The sequence below is a fragment of the Glandiceps talaboti genome, chromosome 16 (assembly GCF_964340395.1).
Source record: "Glandiceps talaboti chromosome 16, keGlaTala1.1, whole genome shotgun sequence".
NCBI classification, from domain to species: Eukaryota; Metazoa; Hemichordata; class Enteropneusta; family Spengelidae; genus Glandiceps; species Glandiceps talaboti.
The window spans coordinates 7,068,840-7,095,217 of NC_135564.1; the positions used below are offsets into that span (position 1 = coordinate 7,068,840).

Consider the following 26,378-nt stretch of genomic DNA (forward strand, 5'->3'; position numbering starts at 1 on the left):
TGTACTCAAACAGACACAATTTATAATAGTTTAGTTACAACCGAGAGAAGGACACATTTTCAGGAAAACAAAATGGCTGCCAGATTCCGTTGAAAGATCTTGCCGAACATGTGTGGCAACTCTCTTTGCAGGCATTGAATGTAAAATTTGAAGTGTTACTATGGAAACAGTATTCTCATTGAGTAAGGAATCTACAATTTTATTGTAGAAATTATTGCAGAATTTGATACACGTTTTCAAGACTGGTGTAATTTTCAGAAACTGTCTCTATAACTTTCACTTTTAATAGCACCAAACATTTTTTTATAAAAAAAGTGATGTTTTTTAAAATATTTTTTCCAATGACTACAAAGTTCATTGTATTTGATAATTTCTTTGATTATAGAGCCCAGGTTAATAATTGAATACATACATATGGTCTTTGACAAAAAGTGGAAAATTCAGTTTGCACAGTATATGAAATTTTCTTATTTTCCCATTTTCAAAGACGACTTACAGGGTTTGATTTGTAACTTTTTTTTTTACATTTTTGTAAAATTTTAAAAAATTTATTCATTAACGAACGAACTATGGCATCAAGAACTTTGTCCTTTTTTTCTTTTTTTTTGTCTTTTTCTATTTGTAGGGAGTGAAAAGTGAGATATGCAAATTCATGACCTGTGTAGACACTTACATCACTCACACCCTAGATTTTATTGTAAATTTCTAAATAACCTAATTTAAGACACAAACAATTCTGAATACCTACCTAGAAGAAACTATAAAATAAATCACTACAAAGGCTAATAAATCGCTAGATTCTGAAAAAAAATAACTAACTATATTTATCTAAGAAACAAATGTCTCCTATCGTACAGCTTTGACCTTTGAAGGTGGTGTAACCACGGCAACGAACTTTGCATATACATGTAGTGTAACCATGACAATGTAATTATATGTTTATCTATTCTACTGAGGTATAAAATGTTTGCAGAATAAATATGATTTTTACATGTAAGGTTAAAAATAAGAAATAAAGAGGTTAGGTTAAAGTACAACCCTTGCAGTAGTTGTTTAGAGTTGCTGCTGCTGGTCAGAATTTCATTTCATCAATAGTTGCTTATGACACTATAGAGTCTATTCCTTATCACACTATCAGACTGTCATACATTGATACAAAAACAACAGTGATTGCTGCCCATGTAGATTCATGTAAAGCTTTTATCACTTTGTTTATGTCTGTAAAAGTTAGTGGTATGGTGTAAGACTTAGCACTGACTTTTACAGACGTAAACAAACTGATAAGAACATGACATGACCCTACATCAGAGGCACCCACTGTTGTTTTGTATTCATGTATGTCATTTTGGTAGTGTGATAAGGAGAAGACTTTTCGGCACCTACAAAGCCAGTGTTGTCTTCTGCTGATAAAAACAACATTCTGATCAGAGACATCTCTAGACAGTACTGCTGCAAGGGTTGTAAGAAATAGACTTTAACAATCATGAAAATTGATAAAGGAGTGCTGAAGTCCCAATATAATACAAAATTCATATTTATATTGAATTGTGAACATGATAAAACTTTCATGTGTGTTTTAGTTTTACACACAAGATACCATGATTACTAGAACTAAAAAAAAATGAAATCAATCTCCAATAACTCCAGTTTCTTAAACTTTGTCAACATTAATCACCAACTTTTGAGTTTTTCTTTGACATTTTGTTCCAATTTCTACTTAAAAAAATGAAAATTTATGTCATAAATCCCAAATCAGAGTAAAGAAAGTCTTAAATAATCCTGTAGAAGGTTAATGTTGCTATGGGAATGGTAATATCATGATATTAACCAGCCTCAGAAATAAGAGTTCACCCACTTTGAGTAAATAAATAACAAACACATATAGATATTCCAATAATGTTAGTTCTACACTACATTTCTATACATGTTGTATTTCTACCCTACTACTGTACTACTAAGTTATCTAACAATATACATTTTACTTTGCTTTTACCGTACACATAAACAGACTTTCTTCAAAATACACAAAAGGGAATTATTTGTTAAAGGGAACCACCAATCCAGAAATCAGATTTTCATAAACTTTGGATTCTTGACAGTCATTTCATTGAATATTCATTCTCATGACAATTTGCCTAAAGGTATTAAGAATTTTGGAGTCATGAATATTCAGTGTTCATCTAATAAATATATATGTCTGCTAAGTCCCATGATGCAACAGTGAACCAGTATGAGAACAATAGAGGTGAAATAGAGTTTCAATTTGATGTTTCTTGGCAATTGTGCAAAATTTATGTGATACTAAATCACGAAATATGACTCCAGAACCTAAAGTTTATGAAAATACATCCATTTCCTGGACAGGTCTTCCCCTTAAAATTTGTGCTGGTCTGTTTATATCAAATACATATATCTTTACTGATTTATTAATTAGTAGAAGTATGATTTATATGTACATAACTTTGATGTATATGGTTGTTTTTTTTATTCATTTAGTTTGACTCTATGCATCAGTCTGTTGTTAAGGTCAAATTTCAGGAAGCATTTGTCGAGAAATTCCTTTCCACAGATTTAAAAGTTGTGTTTGGTTTACAACAGCACACTTCTCATTTCTCTTCGTGGACTACTTAGACACTATGTCACTTTTTTTTAAAGCGTGACTGTAACAAAGTCGTGATAATCAGGATTTGAAACTTTTAAAATTCGTATTTCACATCTCCATTGTGTTATTTTTGGAGATGTTCCTAGTTGGAAATTTAATACCCTTGGAATTTCACATTGTTTCAACAAGAGGAACTTCTCATGTTTTGTCAAACGTTTACCAAATTTTTTCCAAAAAAAAAGGAAGAAAACTCGAAGGCTTTATGTAAATAGCTGTAAAATTCACAACCCTAACAGTTTATAGCTGCAGATACCAATTTGATCTTAAACGGTAAGGTCAAGGGTCAAAGTTGAAGCTGAATTACAAATTCTAGGTGTTGACCTGGTGACTTGGCACAAAAAGGAATGAAAATTCAAAGGTATTTTAAACAGCTGTAAAATTGACTATCCTATATGTTAATGGTTCTACCAATTTGTTCATAAATTGAAAGGTCAAGGGTCAAAGTTGAAGAGGTCAAATAAAACATAGTCTAGATGTTGACCTGGTGACCTGGCATATTTTCTACTGAATACAGTAGAGCTGTAAATTCATGAGATTGATGACCTTGCCTGTACGGCAAAAGATAAAAACCAAACACTTGGAGAAGAAAAAATCTGTAATGTGTCTTTGAAAAAACAATAAGTACCGAGATGTGTCTTTGACAAAAAATAATAAGTCCCATATCACACATTATCAGATAAAAATGTAAGAATTTAAAAAAAATATGCTTAGAAATTCTAATGACAGCTTCTAAGTGCCCGCAATTAAATTTCACATTTTAATGTAAAATATATGATCATTTTAAAACTATTTATAGTCATTTACTACGGCAATTTAGTTTTAAATGCATTAGGTATGATATATTGTCTATGTTCAAGTAGCACACTTGTGTATAACTTATCATGATGAGTCATTTAGTACAACACACCTAAAAACACCTTGCAGAATTTATTTTGTTAAAATCCCCAACCCGAAATGATTGTACTTCACAGATGACATTGCCATTTGCTATCACTAGAGGGCAGTATTTAATGGAAAGGTGTATTTCTATTTGGTTCTATCTATTTATATATCGTACACAGTTGGGTCATAAGCCATTTCATATTTTAAAATGCAGTTTTTTAGGGTGGAGTTATACTTCGGCATGAGCCAAGGGTCCAACAAGTCAAGTTTCTTAGGGCGTGGGTATACATGTACTTTGGCATGACCAAGCTTGTGAGTGACTAATTGTATTTTATGGTGTGTGGTCATTTTCTGGCATGAACCGATGGGTGCAACCTGTCGTGATATCACCTGGGAATAAACTCAGTGGTTTAATAAAAATTACTAATACCCTGATTTACAAATTTTGATTATGTTGCAAAGATAGATTCATATTGAATTGATTGCTATTTCTTTAACCCCCATTTCAATCCCAGTCTTTGCTTACTACCGTACTATCAAATTTATGGCATATATAGAAATTAATTATTCTTTTTTTTTTGACTAAATTTTTCTCTAGCTCTGCCAGACATATGTTTTTAACACCTAAATTTCAATATAAATTTGGCATCTGAATATAGACTTTAAAGGTAATATCTTCACCCACGTTTAAATGTTATTAAGGTGGGTATATACATGGTGCATACACTGTTATATGCCATTGTTAAGTAAGGTTTGATGAGATCATGTATACTTACAGTTAAGCCCACGATACCCTAGAGTCTAGTGATGTGGGGATTTTGACCATTGTCTCCCCTCATGACTAGCATTTTCCAAATGGCTGTGTATTCAAATCTAAAATTATAGACATGGCGACGCTCCAGATATGGTAATCATATGCATCTCCTCATTGGTTCTAATCTAATCACATGGTGACACTATTGATGTCATCTAACATTTGAAAAAGCCTATTGTATGAGTTTGTGCTGGCTTTCTAGCTGAAGCTTCATTGAAGTGAAAAACTGTTAGGGAAGTGCTAGGCATGAGGGGAGACGATAGGAAAATCCTCATATGTCTAGACAAGGCTATGCCTACTATGTACTATTTACTGAAACCAGTTTGTTTAACTTTTAGGAATACAGTAAATTTAGCCAAAATGATACGACTCTATCTCTACTCTCTGTCCCGTATTTTGAAAAGCAAGATTGGCAAAAAAAATTCACTTTGTTAATATACACATTAAAGACTAGATATTGCATCAATACAGAAAGAGATTGAGGTTTCGGATACAGAAAAAAATCTCCAAACAGCAGTGTCTGAAACTACTTTGTGTGTACTGATGGTCAATGACATCAAATAAGGTCTTAGAGTTGCGCAGGGTCATCACTTTGAACTAGAGGTTTAAAGGTCGTAAGATTGTCATCATCATCAACACCATCATCATCATCATCATCGTTCACATTAATGCTACCATCTCCTGTTCCTACAGCACTATCCTGTTTTCCAGAACTCTCCTGGTCATCATTCCCGTTCCCCGTACCGCTGTCTCTATCAGTTTCAGAAACATCCTCTTTCTTTACATCCTCCTCCCCATCATCATCTTTCCTTCCGTTGCGTTCTATGTCAACTTTGACTTCATCTTTATTTCCATCAGTATCACCCGTCTTAAACGTATCCACTGTGTCATACCCTACTGGATCTTCAAGTCCTCCGTTTGTCATAACTGTTGATGCTGGTCGTGTACTGTCACCATTTACATCCATCTCATCCATTTGTAGATGTACATCTCTTTCATATGTAGGGTTGGTTTGACCATGTTGACTAACCCAAGCATCATCACCACTAGCCTTGCCATTATAGCTACAACAGAAAACAATCAAGTGTTAAACCATTGTCACATACACAGTTTTATTTCTACAGTTCACGCTGTCTTCCCATGTAGAAAGACTTCAACAGAAGGATTGAAAACTTATTTACTTAATAGCAGCATTTACACATTTTACAAAATACTCACTTCTCCTATCTCAGCAAAGATTTGAAACAGACACTAGTCTGTATATTAAACACGCAAACTTTACTTTTTTCTAGTTATTATTCATATTTCTTTTAGAAAGATACTTAAGATATTTACAGTTAATAATTTTCAATACCTATTCAGGAAACCCTCGTTTGTTACTTGGGTATAATATGAAGCCTGAGAATGTAAGTTTGTTGATTCTCAACCTAGGTTATGTTGTGTCAGGGCACCCTCACTCATGGGCCAACCTCTTTCAAGATCAAGATCATGAGCAGTATGACATAATTATATTACTGTCTATGCACAACCAAGTAACTTTTCAGCAACATTACAGTTGCCTTTCTCTAACTTTGTGTCTGTTTACTGAGAATGTCAATAAATTTGTTGCTTGTATTCACGATTAAAATAACGACTTTTTACAACCAGTAGAAACTTTGCAATGGCTTCATATTGCCCCCCCCCCTCCCCCAGTGTGACCCCCATTGTCACATAACAAGATGTATACATTAAATTCATGGTGTGATACAACTATAACGAACAATATTGTTTGCCAGAAGACTACATGTAACATACATTTATGATCAAAGTTGACCATTTTGGAATTTTAAGTTGTTTTACTTGATTGATAACAACACTTTTACTACTGAATACAGCACAATGGTTACTGAGGGAAGTTTCAAAAGCTAAATAAACATACACAAAACTCTTTCTTCAATCACAATCCTGCTGTGTTCAGCAATAAACTGAATTGTTCTATTACTAGAGTATATAAAACAACAATCTCAATTGGCCAAATGATCTGCGTTGATCACTAAAATTATGTTACGTACAGTCTTCTGGCAAACACTCCCTGTTTTAGCTGTACTGTTACACCCACAAAAATGACATCATTCAATTGTTCTATTAATCTAATTATTAGTAGACAGTTCTGCCTGTATCTGACAATGGTTTAAGAAGAAGATCATGTTACCAAATATTTAGTTCCAGAGGAGAGCCTGTAAATAATTATCCAAACTATTTATAGAATTATTATTAGATAGAAAATCAAAAGATTGGGAAAATGGCAAGGCCAGACAATTTAGTCAGTGAGAAAAGGCAGATTTTATAGGATATAGGTTATTGATAAGTTTGAAGGAGCTTGAACATTTAGCTACCATATTGGATGTAAAGTTTTTAAAACTGTTGTAAGATATAAGTTATATGGCATTCTGACTAACTTTTGACAATGTAGCATATACTTCTGTATCATATGATAACTTCCTTTTATTTTGTCCTGATTTTTTGAATGGAACTTCCTAAAATTTACCACTGATTACAAAAATTTGTGTCATTACTGAAGACTGGTGTTTGTGTATATTGTTCAGACCATTTGAAGTTTTGTTAGGATGTACAAAAATTATACCTTAAATTAAAACTACTTAAAAATTGAAGTAACATAAGTACAGATCATAAAATTATCTTCTGTCTGTTATTTTCATGGTTACAATCTGTCATAAGTAAAAACGTTTCAGACTTTCTCGACTGTTTTCCTACAGTTTTAGAAGAATTTACACCATAAAGTTTTGATCAGGGTCTGATTACCAGCAGACTAAAAATTCCCTCGTTTGGAATTAATCAGAGGATGAATTATTGTATAGTGACTCAGACACTTAGTAAAGTTGTAAAGGTTTAGTGCGAGGTCAAAGGTCACAAATTTGTCATCCAAGATGGCAGCTTAATTTATCAGATTTATTGTTATTTATTGGAAGTCGATTGTTAAGTTTCTACAGTATACATTCCTAGTTTACCTGTTACTTAGACAATATAGTGTTGAAGTAGTTATGGTTAATACACATCTCAGAATGTTATTGTGTTTTGTCCTTGAATCAAGGAAAGGGCATATTTTTTTGCTATTAGTATTACAAGGTCAACTTGTAAGTTATCATAAAAACAAAGTCAGTATTGAATTGATTGCAAATGATGTCACACATATGCAAATGAGTATGCAAATGACATCACACCATCTAAAATTTTCAATGAAAATTTTGAACTTAGTTCACAATAGCTCAACATGATGGTTTTTGATGGATTTACAACACCGTTATGAAATGAACAAATTGATAATTTGTTGACAAAAATGTGCAATTCTCAGCCTGATTTCTTTGTTGAAATTTACAGTGGTACAGTGTATGCATATGAATGACAATTCTGAGATGAAGAAAACTGCAAACTGGTAAATTGCAATCAACACTACACACCAGCTGTGAATCAAGCTTCAAGTGCATGGGGTATAGAAATCCAGTTGACCAAATCAGTACTAACTGTAATGCTTTCCTTAATTTCTATAGCCTTCACATGCACTTAAAGCAAGATCCAGTGCACTAGATGTATTGGATGTGTGTTGAAGTGAATGTCAATACATGCAATGTGTAAGTGTTGGGAATTTTTATTGGTCAAGATGGACATAACAACAGAAAAAAATTGAAATTCTTGTTGACAAACTGGCCCCAAATTTCAAATGCAATACCTAAAATGAAAATGTGTCGTAAATTTTTACCATAAACCATTCCTTTGATTGTTTGAAAATGTTCATACATTTCCAACATCAAAGAAAAGTAGAAGTCAAAGATGTATAAATTACTGAGAATAAACAACTTTTACATGATATTTTTGTGTTGGGGTGAGGGTGGGGGTGGGGAATGGTATTTTCAAATTTCAGTTGTTGGCGTCCATCTTGTTATATTAGGGGAAGGTGATTGAAGAGTCTACAAATCTCTACACACATCTACATGGTTACTAGGTTCAGAATAAATCATGCCTTGACAATCTGTACCTTATTTGTCTGTGGGCTCCAGGATCATGTAACCTATATCAAATTAAAGTCTTTGTCAATATTTCAGATTTATATGCAAATAGGACACAACTAATTGGTACAACTAAACGATAGAACTTGAAGATATATTTCAGTTACAAAAACCACTTGTACGGTACTTCTCATTGTAACTCAAATAGTATAGTGTGTGTGTGTGTGTGTGTGTGTGTGTGTGTGTGTGTGTGCAGTGTGTCCTCTAAGCCAATTTGAATATGCCACTGATGCACACAATTTCTAGTGACGTACCAAAATTTGGTGTTCCCCTATCTCTTACTATGTGGTGACTCACAAGAAATGTCAGTTTTTATCGTTTTGACTCACAACAAAATTTGGCTATCTTTAGAGGACACACTGACCACACAGTAGACTTTCTCACCATCACAAGCTAGAAGCTGAGGACACTGGCTTTATTAAATTGCCTGTATTCTAGATTTGTTCTTTGATCAAGCATGCTACAAGTATATTTTTTCTGTCAATGTATCCCCTTGTATGGTACATCCCCATAACTCCTCAGTTTGACAGCACAAAGACCAGTAAATGTTAGAGTCATGTACAGCCAGGAATATCCCCAATCAGGATAATAACAATCGGATAAATGATTACCCTGTTTGGGATAATTATCCTGATTGGGATAATTTTTTTATCTTGACCAAGAGAAATGACCTTTGAACGATCTGACACTCACAACTTGACTACGACATATACATTCTACTCTCAGAGATCTACAAAAAAACAGTAGTCAGACATAGGTTGTCCAGGGCAATTTTTCAGTAAACGTGTTTGTAGGGTATTTTATCAGTCAGAGATAATTTTTATCTATTTCTTCCAATCAGGATAAAGAGGGATAGTAGATTGTATGTTTTTATCCCAACTGGAATAATTATCCCAATTGGGAGATATTCCTGACTAACATAACAGATGATGGCACATCAAGGGGTTGAATGAACTATAGGAATATTTCCATAAGTCCCCAGGTTTCTGTCCCACGTTCTCACATTAATGGTTACTCTGCCCATCAAACATATTGTGTTATCTTCAATTAATAAAGTCATCTTGTCATGTAAACATATCAATTATGCATCACTGCTTGATAACAATAAAATGTCAAATGATGACAATTTAGCAAAGCCAGTGAACTGTGAGATATTAGTCTGTACTAGATAAAATATTAGTTGAACAGTTTTTCATAAATTAATGATTCCCTTGGAAATGTAGTTTTGTAAAGCATACAGCAGACATGATGATTGATTCACTCCACAGCATTGTTGTGATATCTATGTTTATTTCAATAGAGAAATCATACATAGAAATAAAGTATCTGAAACAAAATGATGTTATATTCCATGTACATCCTATTATTCAACTCAAGTTAGATTCTGATGTAAATATATAATACACTATATTATATACTATATTATGTAATATACTCTCTGTGTGTTTGTGTGTGTGTATGCATGTATGTATGTATGTATGTATGTGTGTGTGTGTGTGTGCGTGCATGCATGCGTGTGTGTGTATGTATTTATGATAGTTGTTTTTATGGCATGGCATGTGATATAATTAACAGGTGGCATGGTATAGTACATAACATATGAACAATGGTTTGTTGTATTATGTATATATATGTGTGTGTGTGTGTGTGTGTGTGTAATAGTATAGTATGGATAAAGTATTGTGATAATTATAATTGTAGGTTTAATATGACTAATACATACATTCTATGCTATTATACATTTTAATCTATCTTTGATAAGATACAAATTTTTAAGATATGGCATAAAACTTACCTGTATGAGTTTTTAGTTGATCTTCTGTAATATTTGATGCATACATATCCCAAAATTAGAAGTAAAAGAACACCAATGCATATTGCAGCAATAATACCAATCAGGTCTCCGCTACCTCCACCTGCATCAATGACAATATTCATATTCAGTGTACAGACAACCATTTCTTTCAGAGTTTTACTATTAGGCCTACAAAAAAAATGGTTTGGTTCCAGTTACCCAACCCCACCTAGTTTTTCACTGCCGACCCTAAACTTGTTTTTACGCATTTGAGAAAAAAATAATAAAATCATAAAAAAATGTGATATCTTGCAAGAAATAGTGGATGTGGAAACTGACATCAACTTAAAAAGACAATATAAAACTGTTTTTCCAATGCATAATGGCTGTACATCTGATGAGAAGAAACCAATAACACACATATGGAAAACATAACAACCTGAACTAGACACTCACATATGAAAAAAAAATATTTAAAAAATGAAATAAGAAACCTACCTATCCTACCTATTCTAAAATTGAGTGTAATCAAAACAGCACAATTTTTTTTTGTTAGGCCTTAGCAACTCCCAGTTTGTAATATTGCAATAGTACAGTGTTAAACAAATGTTACCCAGTACTTGTCTGTGTTGGTGTATATGAGTAGAGTAGTTTTTGTTGATACAACATGGTGACACATCTTGTCGTCAAAACTGTCCATATTTCTTTGATAATAACAACTAGATTGGAAAACCTCAACAAAAAAAAGGTCATTGCTCTCAGAAATTACAAAGTTTGAACTTTCAGCATTCTTTGTCAAAAGTTTAAGTACTTTTATATGAGATACTAGGTACACAAGTCTAGTATTTACCATTTCTAAGACGTAACCTAGCTATGAGTTGCTATAAAAAGTGAAGTAAGATTTACTATCAATTTACCTCCTTTTTGTTCCTCTTTCTTTATTTCACAACGTGCACCTTCATATGCCTCTGGACAGCTAGAAATTTAAGAAAGTATTTATTTTGGTAAATGTTTGCAAGATTTGAACATACAGAATAACTACTTTTCATATTTCTTACTAGCTATGATAGAAATTCTACCACCTAGGTTAGTCGTAATTGTTGCAAAGATAGAAAGTCTACCACCTAGGTAAGTCATAATTGTTGCAAAGATATAAAGTCTACCACCTAGGTAAGTCATTGTTACAAAGATGGAAATTATACCACCTAGGTAAGTCATAAAACTAAGATGGAATCAAAGCATCTAGGTAAATGAATCCTACTACCTAGGTAAGTCATAATTGTCACCTAAGATAGAATATTACCACCTAGGTGAGTCATAATTGATACCTGTAAGTAAAGTTCTACCTTCTTAGTCAGTCATAAAGTTGCTGACAGACTTAATCATGTAAAAATTGGACTTGTGCTGATGACATGAAGTTGTCTGTCACATTGTATATTTATGTATTTATCTCTTGAATTTCTGTTACGCAAGTTCTGTTCGGAAAAACAAAAGCAGTGCCTAGGACTAAATGTGTTTGCTCAATAATCTTTGTAAGTGTGTATTTGTGGGCAAAATCAATAGGAAAATAAATACATTAACAGTGGAGGATTGTGATTGGCTGAGAATGATTACTTAAATTTGAATATTAATTACTTACTCGCATGTAATTATACCATCAGCATTATCCTCACATTTTCCATGCTCACAGTAGTCACGGTTCTCTGAACACTGAGAAATACAAGTATCCCCATCAACTTCACAGGTCATTTCAGATGGACACGGTAAAATAATACATGCATCCAATGGTACGAAGTCACCTGTAACAGAAGCAAAATGTGTATATTAGTTTACATCTTTTAAAAAAAATCTTGTAAATACAATGTTAAGAAACATTTTTATGTAGTGGGACATTTATTTGATATTTGCTATTAATTTTGATTTCATTTTTATAACTCAAAGAAACTTTTAAGGAATTGTCAGATTAAGAAAGAAAAAAATAATTGTCCAAATATGGACAGTATCTAGTACCAAATAGGGATGGTGACATACCAAATATGGATACGGATGGCACATACCAAATATGGACTTTGAAATACCAAATATAGACAGTGAAATATCATATCGTCTTGTCAGTGCAGTAAGGTCGTAACTGCTATGCAATTGTATAGGCAGATACGACCTTAATACTGCACTGACACGACGATATGCGGATAGTGAAACATTGCAAGTGGAATTTCAAATCTGAAGTGAAATGTTGAAAGTGGGAAATGAATTACAATATACGCATATAATGCCACATATGGAAAATGAAATTCTTATAATGGATATTCTAATATTATGTGATAATGACAAAAACTACCTAATAATGGTAAATGATTTTCCAAATATGGGCAATGAAATTCCAAATATGGAAAAATAATTGTGAAAACCTAATACTCTTGTTTTAAAACGGCATAACTATATCTTCCATATAAAATTTTATTAACTTAAATATAAAGTCATTTTCCATCCCATTGTGAAATGTTGTACGACAGACTACTCAATTTATCAATATTTTTTTATAACTTTTAAACATGGCAAGAGTAAGAATATTGTATAATTCATTTCCATAGATCAAAAATGTAAAAAGTTTTATTAACATTAACACCTAGAAAACCTGTTAGATGGGGTAAAAAATTGAACTCTGAAATTATACAACATACAGTTATATTACATTGATATACTTACCATCTTCATTCTGAGTCTTAATATCATCAATACTAGATTTTGCAATTGTACCATTATTTTCTGCATGATCATACAATACAGACACAGAATTGGACCTCTCTGACTTTGACAATGCCTTGTTGTAATGAATCTCAGTCTCTGCAATGACACTTCCTTCACTAAAATAAAGTTAAATATGACAAAGAGAAATTTATTTCATCCCCATATTAGCAATGCAATAGATATGTAAGCCCTGTTAGCTAGTGTTTGTAGACAGGCAATAGGGTATTAGGCTTTACTGGAGAAATGAAGATAGCTTGCTGTTTCACTTATGCAACAATCTTTTTACACACACACACACACACACACACACACACACACACACACACACACACACATATATACACAACTTCAAATGCAAAAGAAACCAGTATAGAGATACCAACAAACAATCACGTTGATTTAAGTTAGCAGTTGAAAAGTAAACAATTAAAGCCATTAAAATCATCAAGTCCATGTGTAATCATTTCAGTAGAAGCCTGTTTCAACAGCACTGTAAAAGAATATCGAAGCTTACGTTTATCACTTTTCAATGTGATTACGTACAGGATCCTGTGCTGTGTGTTATGTCTCTGTTATTGTTAGTCTAGGGTTTAATTGTGTCTATATTTGTCTCAAAAACATCATCACCAAGGCAACTTCATTTCACCTGTATTTTAGTCAAAATCATTCTTTCTGTCTTTGTAAGGTTTTTTGCAACTATATAGTGAAATAGAAATACCAAGTAATCCAAATGTGTCAAATTTTAATATTACACCACAAAAAAGTCCAAATTTCAGAAATACAGAATTCAAAGTGAGTAATAGTCTGTAAGATAGAACATGTCATACCACAACTATCAGCTAGCACTCCCACATAAACACACAAAGCAGGGACTGAAGGATAGATGAGGTGCCACGCCATGGCATATCTTACAGACTAAGCCAGGATAACAAACTTTATTGTCTTGTTTACAGCAACAATTATTTTGTGACTGTGGTACTTACATAAAGCGATTGACTTTAGTCTGTTTGTAGTGTTTTTCATCTTTGTACAACTTGTCAAGCTGTAAGACAATCATGGCACAAAAATCAAAATTTAATTAAAATGATGGAAAATGTACTGTCTGCATTACAAAATGTATTGCTTGTAAGTATATAAAAACTGTATAACATATATAAATATACAGGCCTAAATATATACATGTATAGCTAATGGAAGCTATAAATAGTTATTCATATGTGTATTGTGTTTTCACATACTTGTGCAGGGTTATTTTTGTTTGTTTGTTTGTTTGTTTGTTTGTATGTATGTATGTATGTATGTATGTATGTATGTATGTATGTATGTATGTATGTATGTATGTATGTATGTATGTATGTATGTATGTATGTATGTATGTATGTATGTATGTGGCATGGAACATGGGCTTTCTCTCTGGTCTTGGGAATCAATTTCACAGAAAAATGTATGCATACGTTTCTTTCTTGTTATCTGTGTGTTTGTTTATTACATGGTTCCTGGGTACCCGTGATTAAACTGGAACTTACGTCATCTATGACAGCTTGTGAAAGTGCTAAGAAGTTTTCACTAGTTTTATCCTTTAATTTGTCATCCCATGCTTCATCATTCATTTTGAACTGAAGTGCTACCACATCTTGAAGAACTGTAGGAAAACAAGAAAATGCATTAAAGGGGCACATTCTGTAACTTTATGATTTTTATGGGGGGGGGGGGGGGGGGTAATCATTAACATAAATTTCTTGTGAACATTAAACAAGTCAAATGATGTCCACTAAGTGGTAGAGCTTCTCCCAAGAATTTGAAGATAACAAAATAAAAGTGGTTTGGTGACAATTTTTTGACTACCAATAAATTTGAAAGACACCGCATTCTTACTTATCCTACGTTACAATGTGTCAAGTTGTTTTTTTAGATACCTGTACTTAATTTACAGTCAGTGTCTTTTTAGGATGTATTGTAATAGCCTCGCTCTGTCTCTCCAGACAATGCACTGAAGGGGGCTAAAAAGTTTTACCTGGTAGTTTTGTTGTCACAAGGATAGTTGTCATAGGCTTTGTGGTAGTTGGCTTCATGGTTTGTTCATCAGTGGGTGTTACTGGCTCAGCTGTAGTGGTTTGTTCATCAGTGGGTGTTACTGGCTCAGCTGTAGTGGTTTGTTCATCAGTGGTTGTTACTGGCTCAGCTGTAGTGGTTTGTTCATCAGTGGGTGTTACTGGCTCAGCTGTAGTGGTTTGTTCATCAGTGGTTGTTACTGGCTCAGCTGTAGTGGTTTGTTCATCAGTGGGTGTTACTGGCTCAGCTGTAGTGGTTTGTTCATCAGTGGTTGTTACTGGCTCAGCTGTAGTGGTTTGTTCATCAGTGGTTGTTATTGGCTCAGCTGTAGTGGTGGTTTGTTCAACAGTGGTTGTTACTGGCTCAGCTGTAGTGGTGGTTTGTTCAGCAGTGGTTGTTATTGGCTCAGCTGTAGTGGTGGTTGATTCAGCAGTGGTTGTTACTGGCTCAGTAGTAGTTGTTGCTGGTTCCATAGTGGTAGTTGGTTCAGCTGTGGTAGTTGGTTCAGCAGTAGTTGTTGCTGGTTCCATAGTTGTTGATGGTTCCATAGTGGTGGTTGGTTCCATAGTGGTGGTTGGTTCAGTAGAGGTGGTTGGTTCCATAGTGGTGGTTGGTTCTGTAGAGGTGGTTGGCTCCATAGTGGTGGTTGGTTCCATAGTGGTGGTTGGTTCCATAGTAGTGGTTGGTTCCGTAGAGGTGGTTGGTTCCATAGTGGTGGTTGGTTCCGTAGAGGTGGTTGGCTCCATAGTGGTGGTTGGTTCTGTAGAGGTGGTTGGCTCCATAGTGGTGGTTGGTTCCATAGTGGTGGTTGGTTCTGTAGAGGTGGTTGGCTCCATAGTGGTGGTTGGTTCCATAGTGGTGGTTGGTTCCATAGAGGTGGTTGGCTCCATAGTGGTGGTTGGTTCTGTAGAGGTGGTTGGCTCCATAGTGGTGGTTGGTTCCATAGTGGTGGTTGGTTCCATAGTGGTAGTTGGTTCAGCAGTAGTTGTTGCTGGTGGTTCCATAGAGGTGGTTGGCTCCATAGTGGTGGTTGGTTCCATAGTGGTGGTTGGTTCCATTGTGGTAGTTGGTTCAGCAGTAGTGGTTGGCTCGGAAGTGGTTGTTGCTGGCTCAGTAGTATGGGTAGTTAGTTGAGTTGTGAGTCGACTGGTTGTCGAAATAGCAGGTGAAGTCACAGGATTGCTGGTTTTGTATTGGGTCGTGTAGTCTGTTTCCTGAAAAGCTGTGCTCATATCCATAGTTGTAGAGGGCATTTCAGTTGAACCACCAGTGCTTGATGGCTGTGTTGTTAGACCACCAGTGCTGTGTTGTGTCGTTGTCCTGGACATTGTCATCATCGTTGTTGTTTCTGGTTGAGGCGTGGTTGAGACCAAAGAGATGATCCCTGATGTGACATTGGTCCAAAAGATAGTGTCATTTAGTACTACTGTAGCACTATAAAGATAAAACAAACAAACATATATATTACTGTTGGATGTTACCAGGTACAAGTGTATCTAAGTTTGTGCAGTTGATCTGCTGAAAGTTCAACTCGAATTAGGGTTAAAATGTACGTAGGTGTCAAAAACCTGAACTACTGGTACTTTATATTAAAGTTATTTATATCAAAATATCTAATTTCTTTATGGTACTCAAACATGAACAGAGTTCACTACTTTCATCAAACTGGCAAAGTAAGGTACAGAAGCACATTTTGAAGTGCATGAAGATGCTGATATAGAACACAACACAGACGTAAAACTGCATGGGTTGCAACAATATTTCCATACTTACACAAAATACACATTATCTGATATGTCTGTAGGCGCTGTCCATGTTACCGTTACACTTGAGGCATTACTAAAAGTTTCAGACCCAGAAATAGCTGAATTTTGTATGTTACTACAGTTGAATAATTGTGTATTGTCACCATCCTCCTTAAAACTACCAATGTTACCAATACTTCCTTCCCGTCTTGCCAGTATAAAGAAGTCTTCAAATATTTCATCATTTGTTCCAGTTAAGGTAACTGTGGAAAAAAACACGGAATTCAACAATTAAGTATAGTGTGTTTACAATTGCAGTTATTTGTCTTTTTCCCTGTGCTGATACATACATACATACATACATACATACATACATACATACATACATACATACATACATACATACATACATACATACACCACACACACACTCACATCTTACACACAGAGACATAGACTGAATCCTATCTAAAAAAAATAAAATATGTTATTTTATTATGGTGCTTGAAAATAACAGGAACGTTCACAAGGCTGGCAAGAGTATTGTGTAGTCAGTAAATAACCATACATGCATATTACTATGAACAGGTTTGAAGGATTGCTATACAAAAAAAAATAACGGTACATGTGAAGTTTGAACTGTTACAAATATAACCGTTCATGATAACAAAATGCCAGGAGACAATGCAGAATGTTATGTACGTTGGGATCCTTAATTTGATTTAGATGAGTATTCGGTAAACATTAATATTATATTTAAATAGTTGCCATGGAAACAAAGGAATGATAAAAATCATGTTGACAATAGTCTGTAAGACACAATGTGACGTCACGTCGCTCTATCAGCCAGCACTGACAAGATCTGGTGAGGACTGAACGACATGTACACGACGTACCTCAGTACATGTGTACTGGTATTAGATTCGTACAAACAGTCGCAATATTAGTTGAAACCGATTATTCAATCAGTAGACTCTTTGTCAATCTTTAGTGTGTCAACATTTGGAAACTAAAGTGTTGAGTGCTGATGACTTGTTGCATAGAACGACAATAATGCAGGTAATAGCATTAGCAGTCTTCTGCAAACACACGACTTTAAATGTGTTGGTAACCAGCCACAAGTAGAGACATCGGGAAACATTACGTTGTGTTCAGTGATAATTAAAATTCTTGGATTGTGTGTGTGAGTGTGCTTGTATCTGTTTTGTTATTTTCTGTGTCTTTCGTCTCATCAGTTGTAGTTACTGCATTTAACCTGTTTGCAATAAATATGATAACAGTATATATATGGACTTCACGTCACTCTTGACATCACAAAACACTGCCTACCGCTTTATGTGAGGTGTTACCATGGTTACTTTCATTTAATATTTGAATTATAGTTATATTGTTCCTTAGACCAACTTGATTGGTGGTTTGAGATTTGTTCCAATATCGCTGAAATATTACTGAACAAAACATTGCTACAGAAATTTGGGTAGGTGGGTGGGTGGGTGGGTCGGTGGGTGGGTGGGTGGGTGGGTGGGTGAGTGAGTGAGTGAGTGAGTGAGTGAGTGAGTGAGTGAGTGAGTGAGTGAGTGAGTGAGTGAGCGAGCGAGTGGTTGGTTGGTTGGTTGGTTGGTTGGTTGGTTGGTTGGTTGGTCGGTCGGTTGGCTGACTGATCAATAGATCGATTGATTGATTGGTTGGTTGGTTGGTTGGTTGGTTGATTGGTTGTTTGGTTGACTTACTGGTCAATCAATCAATCGATTGATTGATTGATTGATTGATTGATTGATATATCCAATCATGCGTCAAATCTAGTATTAAACTTTTAGAGCTCACGTAGGTTATTCAAACATGATATAGAACGACATGGCGTAATTTACTCAGTGATTGAAAGAAGTCCGCCAGTCTTAGTTCCTACGCCTAGTAGTGTATACTCTTCTCATTTCTATCCCCTAAAATCGACTTGGATTTGCCGCAGAAATTGTAGTGTGTATGATTTGGTTTTAGCCGAAATTGTAGAGTGTATGATATAATTTTAGCCGAAAACAAGATATAATTATATGTTACATATCTAATTCATGTAATTACTTTTAGTGTACATTATGTGTATTATTGAATAATATTATCAATCATTCTAGCTTGTGTAAATATGTCGTTGATAACGGTTAGCTCATTATGGCTTATGCGGGTAATAATATTGCACGACCCGCAAGATTATTATGAAAGTGCCTACTCCACGGAATGGAAATCTTTCACCTTATCTTAAGCCGATAACAAATGTTTGAATTTAGTAGAAATTACAAGTCCTTAACATTCTATACATTCCGGCAGTATGCATATGATTTTAGGTGGTAAGTAGCAGTTCCATTACGTTAAATACAGTGCACTCAAGTATATTGTTTTGGTATTATCGTCATCACGTGACTTTTTTGCGGTTACTAGTATATAACTTTTCAACAAATGTGATGACACCCCGTTAATGGTTAATGGAAATTAAATACAACGATGTCGGGCTGAAGTCTCTCATTGGGTTAGCTAGCTAATGATACCATCATCACCACCATCACTACTACTAATACGACTTCGAGAAATTATTGCTATTTTTGTAATTTATGGTTTGATAACCATTGGTGCGTGCAGGCATTGAGTTTTTTTTTATTATTTCAAATTGTCGTGCCGGGCAGTACCTGGGTTGGGTGCTGGACTAGGAGTTGGTGCGTATAGGTTGGACAGACAGATGTTTATCGTGCTTACCATAAGTACAGGATTGGCGCTTCAGAGGAAATGGCAGTAAAATTGCCAGGTTCGCAGGAGAAATCCTCAAAAACGCATCGCTTATTTTGATAATCGTAATTTTCTTAATCCATCACATGATTTTAACAGGATGGGTGCTATACCAGTATAACCATTATTAGGAAATCTAAATAGTCGTTCATATCCTAAATTATGCCACATAAATGTATAGATATTGTTTCTATACATTGGCGTTTAAGGCCGGGGGTAGGGCTATGTGCAGTTGTCAACAATATATAGCCCGCCATCATGTCTCGCTCCAAGTACGTGACCTCAATTCGTGTCTTCCGACAAAGTCCCTACAGGTATGCATTCCTCGGTCGCACCGTTCACAGAGAGGCATATAGATGACAGCCGGGTTATTTATATTTGGCACCCTGCTTATTTAAATCTAATTCTACCATAAGTTTATTTTCAAATTTGACGTTTATATATCTCACTCTAGGTGGGGTACCTACATTAAATCTTGTTAAATTGGACCGTAGCCAATCCTGATACGATGACAAAATTGAAGGACTGGTCTTTCTATTGTATCACATGTAGTCGTTTTCAGCAGATTTTTTTTTTACAAAAATTTCTTTTAAAATGTAAAGATGATAATTACGAGAAATGAGATGAAATAGTTGACAGGGGAACCCCCTCTCTTAAAACGTAATGTCTCGTAATTACTATATAGACTACGGTACTTTGATAGAGAATATTAACATTCATATGGGGTAGATGTGGACACTGTACAATTATATATTACAAGTAATATTTAAGCGTGGCCGGGGGAGGGGGAGGGGGGGGGGCAGGGCCCCAGAGGTCGATGATTGAACAATTTCCGCGTGTTGTAGCCATACGGATGTAGGTCGACCACCATGCGCATGCTCACCGACACCTTTGTTTAAAATACGGCTAACTTTTAAAACACGTGAAATACTACATTTTTTCCCCAAGCATTGAACTTATTTCGTCTAAGATCAAGCACATAAGTTTCCTATATTTTGATAATTTGGAATATTTCTCTTCGGTTAAGCAATCTTAAGAAAATGTCATTTAAAAAAATCACAAACGAGTCATCAATCAATTGCAAGTACAGTCAGTTGCCACCAACACAGTAACATATACATGAATGTATAATATATAGCCAAACAAGTTGTTACATGCCAATCATTAAGGCCATACATACCGTTTCCTATCTTTCAGAATGATTTATTATCCCTGACTGTGTCTAATCATTTCTATTGTGTCATTAAGCATCACATATATGTCTACATACAACCATTGCAATCCGGTGGAGTTCAGCTGGCACAAATCAAATCGAACATTGGGTTCAGTATTAGTTTTGCTTGCGATTGTCTTGTTAGTGAAATACGTTTTACGCGTTGCCTTAAATAGAGTTATCGATTAATGGTGGTTACTTCTTACTTTGTATACGTACTTAAAAGGGGTTACCGTATTTCACTTGATTCAATTATTGTACATCTGATTTTCAGTTTACTGTGTTCTTGAAAACGCTCCAACGCGTTTGTGAAGTAGCTAGCGGGCACACCTGACCGCACCCTGACTAAAGTGAAACTGCATGCTCTGATATTTGGTCATCAGAGTGTGTTCGAGTCCCCCCCCCCCAACCACGATGTATGGTACTGACACTAGATATGCTAACTTAACACTCTTGGTGTGTATAGCCATAGACCCCTGTGGAGGGTCTATGGTATAGCCACAGACAATTACGTGTCTGTGGTATAGCATATAGAAAGTAAGAACACACAACTCAAAATGATGGGCATGCACCGAGTTGTATTAAACGTATGTGTATTGCATTGAGATTGTCTTGTGCCTTAGATATGCGAAGTGCTCCTGGATCCTGTTTCACTTTAATATCCAGATTGTAATTTCAATGATTTATATTTTGCTTTTTAGTAAACATATATTTTGCAAACCTAACAAAAGTAATATAAACACGATATACTAGTGGGAGATGCGTTTAGGGACAAAACATTTCAGATACGTTTTGTCATATCTTTATATTAATTAATCGGTGCGACCGAATGAGAAATTTAGTGTGCAGCCAGGAGTGACAGCTGAACTATTCGTCTAATTCTGAATTCTGGGAGTGGTGAGAATATGTACTGTCAATCGTTATCACGAACTTGTTTACATAAATGTGGTTGTTCGTTATCTCTCTCTCTCTCTCTCTCTCTCTCTCTCTCTCTCTCTCTCTCTCTCTCTCTCTCTCTTCTCTCTTTCTCTCTTCTCTCTCTCTCTCTCTCTCTCTCTCTCTCTCTCTCTCTCTCTCTCTCTCTCTCTCTCTCTCTCTCTCTCTCTCTCTCTCTCTCTCTCTCTCTCTCTCTCTCTCTCTACACACACACACACACGCATACCAGGTAACTTGGGATTCTAACACGTTTTACAACTGTACGACCTTCGGGATGTCTTTTAATTTGTCATTAGTGTCCCTGACAACTTAGTTACCTTGACAATGTAAGATGCTAATAGCTTCATGACCTTGCACCGAGACCCAGAACAGATTATTAAAGGGCGTTGTGCGGGACAATTTTGAAATATTTCCGAATTCTTGCGTCATCAATATCACTACCAGGCTTGACAATTCTTACGGCTAGCGCTAACGTTTCAACAATAGATATAGTGTACATTTGCATGTACCTACGCATAGACAAGGATGTTACCTACGTAATAATTACGATGGTTAGGCTTGGGGTCACGAAAGATTATCTGTCGGAAGGTTATCTGTCTCCGACAAACAATACAGTGTTCTGAGCTTAATAACAAATTCTACGTAATAACAAGCTGAAGGTGATTTAGTTCTGTGTCATGAAAAGTTATCCAGCCCGTTGATGTATTTTTCCTAAACTTCTGACCATCATTACAATATTTTGGGTTAAAATTAAGAGTAACAAATTTTCGAAACGGATGCGATATTGCTTTCCGAGTCTGAATGATCTTACTACACAGTACACATTATCTCAAGTAGTTGAGAATCAAATAACATTGTCACTCGACTCTAAGATATACCCGTACGTACATCGTGTTTTTCCGCCCCCATTGGTCATCGCTTCTTCTCATCTCATCTTCAATTCTTCCTGTTAGTTATGTCAGTGGCTAGGATAGCACGACACATCGTATCTCTACAGGCTACATTGTCACTTGCCGAGGGTATAGTAGCTTAAACTTGTTGTCACTTATTCTGTAGCGGTCCTTAACGAGTAATCATTTGATTTGTCACATAGGAATGTGTGTTTATAATGTTATTGCTGCTATGCGATATTGTTATCTCTATTGTTTAGTTATCTGTAGCAGTACCTTTGTATCTATTTTGTATATATTTGTGTATGTATGTATGTATGTATGTATGTATGTATGTATGCATGCATGCATGCATGTATGTATGTATGTATGTATGTATGTATGTATGTATGTATGTATGTATGTATGTATGTATGTATGTATGTATGTATGTATGTATGTATGTATGCATGCATGCAAGTATTTGCATGTGTGGATGTGTATGTATGTATGTATGTATGTATGTATGTATGTATATATGTGTGTGTATGTATGTATGTATGTATGTGTGTGTGTATGTATGTATGTATGTATGTATGTATGTATGTATGTATGTATGTATGTGTGTGTGTGTGTATGTATGTATGTATGTATGTATGTATGTATGTATGTATGTATGTATGTATGTATGTATGTATGTATGTATGTATGTATGTATGTATGTTTACCTGTTCATTTGTCTCTTTCTATCCTTTATTTTTCTTTATCCCCCTGCCTGACTGTCCTCAGTATAAAGTATTTCTTGTTAGTTTCAACCTTGGTTTTAGCATGATTCACACTGTGCAGGGTGCGACTGTGATCTGTAGGTGATCCTGATGTGTGTACTGTATGTTTATCTATTTAAGTATAAGATATCGTGATATCGGTTGTACACTGTGTCACATTGTGGTTTGACACCGGTCATCAGTTATAGTGCGATTGTTGACACCGTTGGGAAAGGTAGGACATTTAGTACCAATTATGAATATATAAACAGTCCCTTGCGTGACACACTCTTTCCAACCCACACAGTAATACGACCCCACCAAGAACTAACAAAATACTTGAAAATAAATCTTTGATTTCGAAATCTTAGTCCCACACCTATGTAGTAGTGTAGTATTGACTGTTATGCTGATAACGTCCAATACAATGTTACAATGTTACTACCATGTGAAAACACGGCTGATGATAAATTCACGCGTGATACAATGCAACCCATTCAACAAGTCAAGTATATAGGTGAGTCTCGGGTCGATCCGCAATTCCGACATAAATAATAACCTGGCAAATACTCGCATACTTTACATTCTTTAGATACTACAACGTACGCAGCGATCGATATAACAATATTCCATTGTTTCGTTGTTATTTCAACCATATAGGTGATATAGCTATCTATGACCAAATTTAAACTTTGTGTTCGCATATAGCAGTCGAGACGGAAGTGAAACGAGCCCTGTTATTACATCCGTCTTTGCAAAATGAAGTTTGAGACTAAACGTGTTCGAAAAAAAAATTTGATGTCGCGAAAAGTTGATTCATCACTTGTCAATGTACAACTTACCAAGGTAGCCCACCACGGGACCATCCTGTCTCTAATGGAAGCAGCATTTAGCGTACTTTTATTTTAGTTCCGTGAGTTTGTGAGGGACGGTGTAAGAATGTAAAGTTGTCAGGGTAACTGACAAATTAACGTCAACTCAATGCACAGAGGTACATGACGCCGACTCTCGTATGTCACCTCACTCGGGTCACCGAATTCCAACGTTGACTGGAGTCACGCACTGTACCGGGACACCGTACATTGTTCTCTCTTGTCACCCCTTTATCGTGTGTTGAAAAATAAACACTTTAACTTACGTTGATAAAGCATTTTAGTTAGATATCATGGTTAAATCATCGCTTAAAACGTAAGTAGATCTCGGACGATAGAAATGAATTATTTGGAATTAGTTGATTTATAGTGACATCGGAACTAAAATTAGTCATCAGAACCATTTATGATAAGTCGTTAATTTGTGTAAATATTACCAACTACACAGTAAAAACACACAGTAGCGGACACCTGTTGCGCTCGTACGGGACAACACAAGTGGGAGCTGTCCTTTTCCACATACCGTATAAAATTATTTAAAAAATCATTTCTTTGGCATAATCCATATACTTAGTACGAGTGTAGTTCTTATGTTTTTATGTTTCGTATATGTAAATAATTACTATGTCATTTGGAGTAGCAGCCACCATTACTGGCCTATCGGATTTCTTAACTCCCTCACGTAAGTTCACCAAGATTAAGTTACTTCTAAAGACGGGAAACATCAATTTATTTTGGTTATGTGCACCTGTACACGGAGCTACAGAAAACAAAGAACTGTTTTCACGATGTCAGTTCTGTTTGCGATTTGCAGTGACCGGGACACATACTATAGCCGGCAGCGATCAGAGTAGTGTTGTGTACTTCCTCAGCCGAATGAAGAACACGCTGACGTCAGCTAGAAATGGGTGCCTACTTTAATTTCATGGGTCGTAAAAATGAAATCGACACAAAACAATTTATTAATCAATTTATTAGAAATACAAATTAATTAGCTTATCAAAATTTATCATGTTCAAATATGTAGTTTGCAGTGAGTAGATAAATAAGGGATCAGAATGGATGACAGATGAAGTACTTCCTCGTGTGTTTTAACTACAAAACATTCCGGCACAACAATGATTATAAAATGATAACGGTATACACGTACCTTCTATGTCCCCATTAGGAGCAAACTCGTTGACGTCGGTACTCAGCATGTAGGGTGCTTCACTATTTTGTGGTGAGACATCATCACTTGCAATTGGTAACATGGTATCGCAGTCATAGCTATTGGTCACTGCAGAATTCGAAGACCCATAAAGACACGCGAGGCAAAGGAGAAATTGATATAGAAGTGTGTGTAATTTGACAGTCGCCATTTTCTCAAAGTGATTTTGGATGGAGAATTCTCTCATAGGAAATGGTGTGCCACTGCTGCCCTGACTAAGTGTTGGTTAGAAGTGTACTTTTGAAAAAGTCCACTATATTCACGCTGAACCAACGCCCAATGTCTTGATGGGTCACAACATTCTTGTGACTGCCAGTGTGCGGGGGTTCGTGTTCATCCCAGCGTATTCATAGAAACAATAATTGCGTGAATACATTACCATGACAACATAACCATTTTAATTCAGAATACGATCATTGACACTTTTAAATTTTTAATATTACAATCACTTAAACTCATTGTTGTGTTCAAACACCCCTGCACAATAATAGATCGACCCTAAAATCGTCATCTGCTGGTAAGGCACGCGAATGGACTTTTAGCTATACGTAATGTATATTTTTACCGAACGGTATCGACCATAATTTGTACATGTCAAAACTGTTGTCGAGATGAGATTTTTAACGTACGTCTCTCCTCAGAGTGGGATAATCCTTTGCTATTATCTAAATAGACACACAGCTTCTACACATACGGGTCATGTCCTTAAAACGCCAGTACAATCGTTATGACACAATAGGTATACATTCGTCCCACAAAGAAGCCATAGAAAGCTACGTCAGCAAATAAGAGTAGCAGGTAGTTTTTCACGAAGCAGGTGTAAGGGTATCCACTACAAAACTGTTCAAGTCAGTCACTGATATGTTAGAGAGGGTGTAGGATTCTATCATTTGAATACAGACTTTTTGTAATGCTTGGGTTTTTAAATACTTATTTTACATGAATGAAAGTCGATATCATACATAGTTAACTCATAG

The 26,378-nt window shown here is 35.4% G+C and overlaps 1 protein-coding gene across 2 annotated transcripts; it reads right to left on the reverse strand.

Moving 5' to 3' along the window:
• Positions 1-1,245: 1,245 nt before the first annotated feature.
• LOC144447312 (uncharacterized) lies at positions 1,246-25,607 on the reverse strand. 2 transcript variants are annotated; one of them, XM_078137264.1, is made up of 11 exons: positions 25,342-25,607; positions 16,794-17,028; positions 14,983-16,454; positions 14,495-14,610; positions 13,952-14,010; positions 12,927-13,084; positions 11,857-12,016; positions 11,135-11,193; positions 10,218-10,338; positions 8,392-8,424; positions 1,246-5,422 (listed from the first exon to the last, which is right to left on the reverse strand). In XM_078137264.1, the coding sequence occupies exons 1-11, from the start codon at positions 25,586-25,588 to the stop codon at positions 4,927-4,929; spliced, it is 3,156 nt and encodes a 1,051-aa protein (XP_077993390.1). In that variant the 5' UTR covers positions 25,589-25,607; the 3' UTR covers positions 1,246-4,926. The 2 variants fall into 2 exon arrangements, with proteins under 2 accessions (XP_077993390.1, XP_077993391.1); XM_078137265.1 differs by lacking the exon at positions 8,392-8,424.
• Between the last annotated feature and the right edge of the window lie 771 nt (positions 25,608-26,378).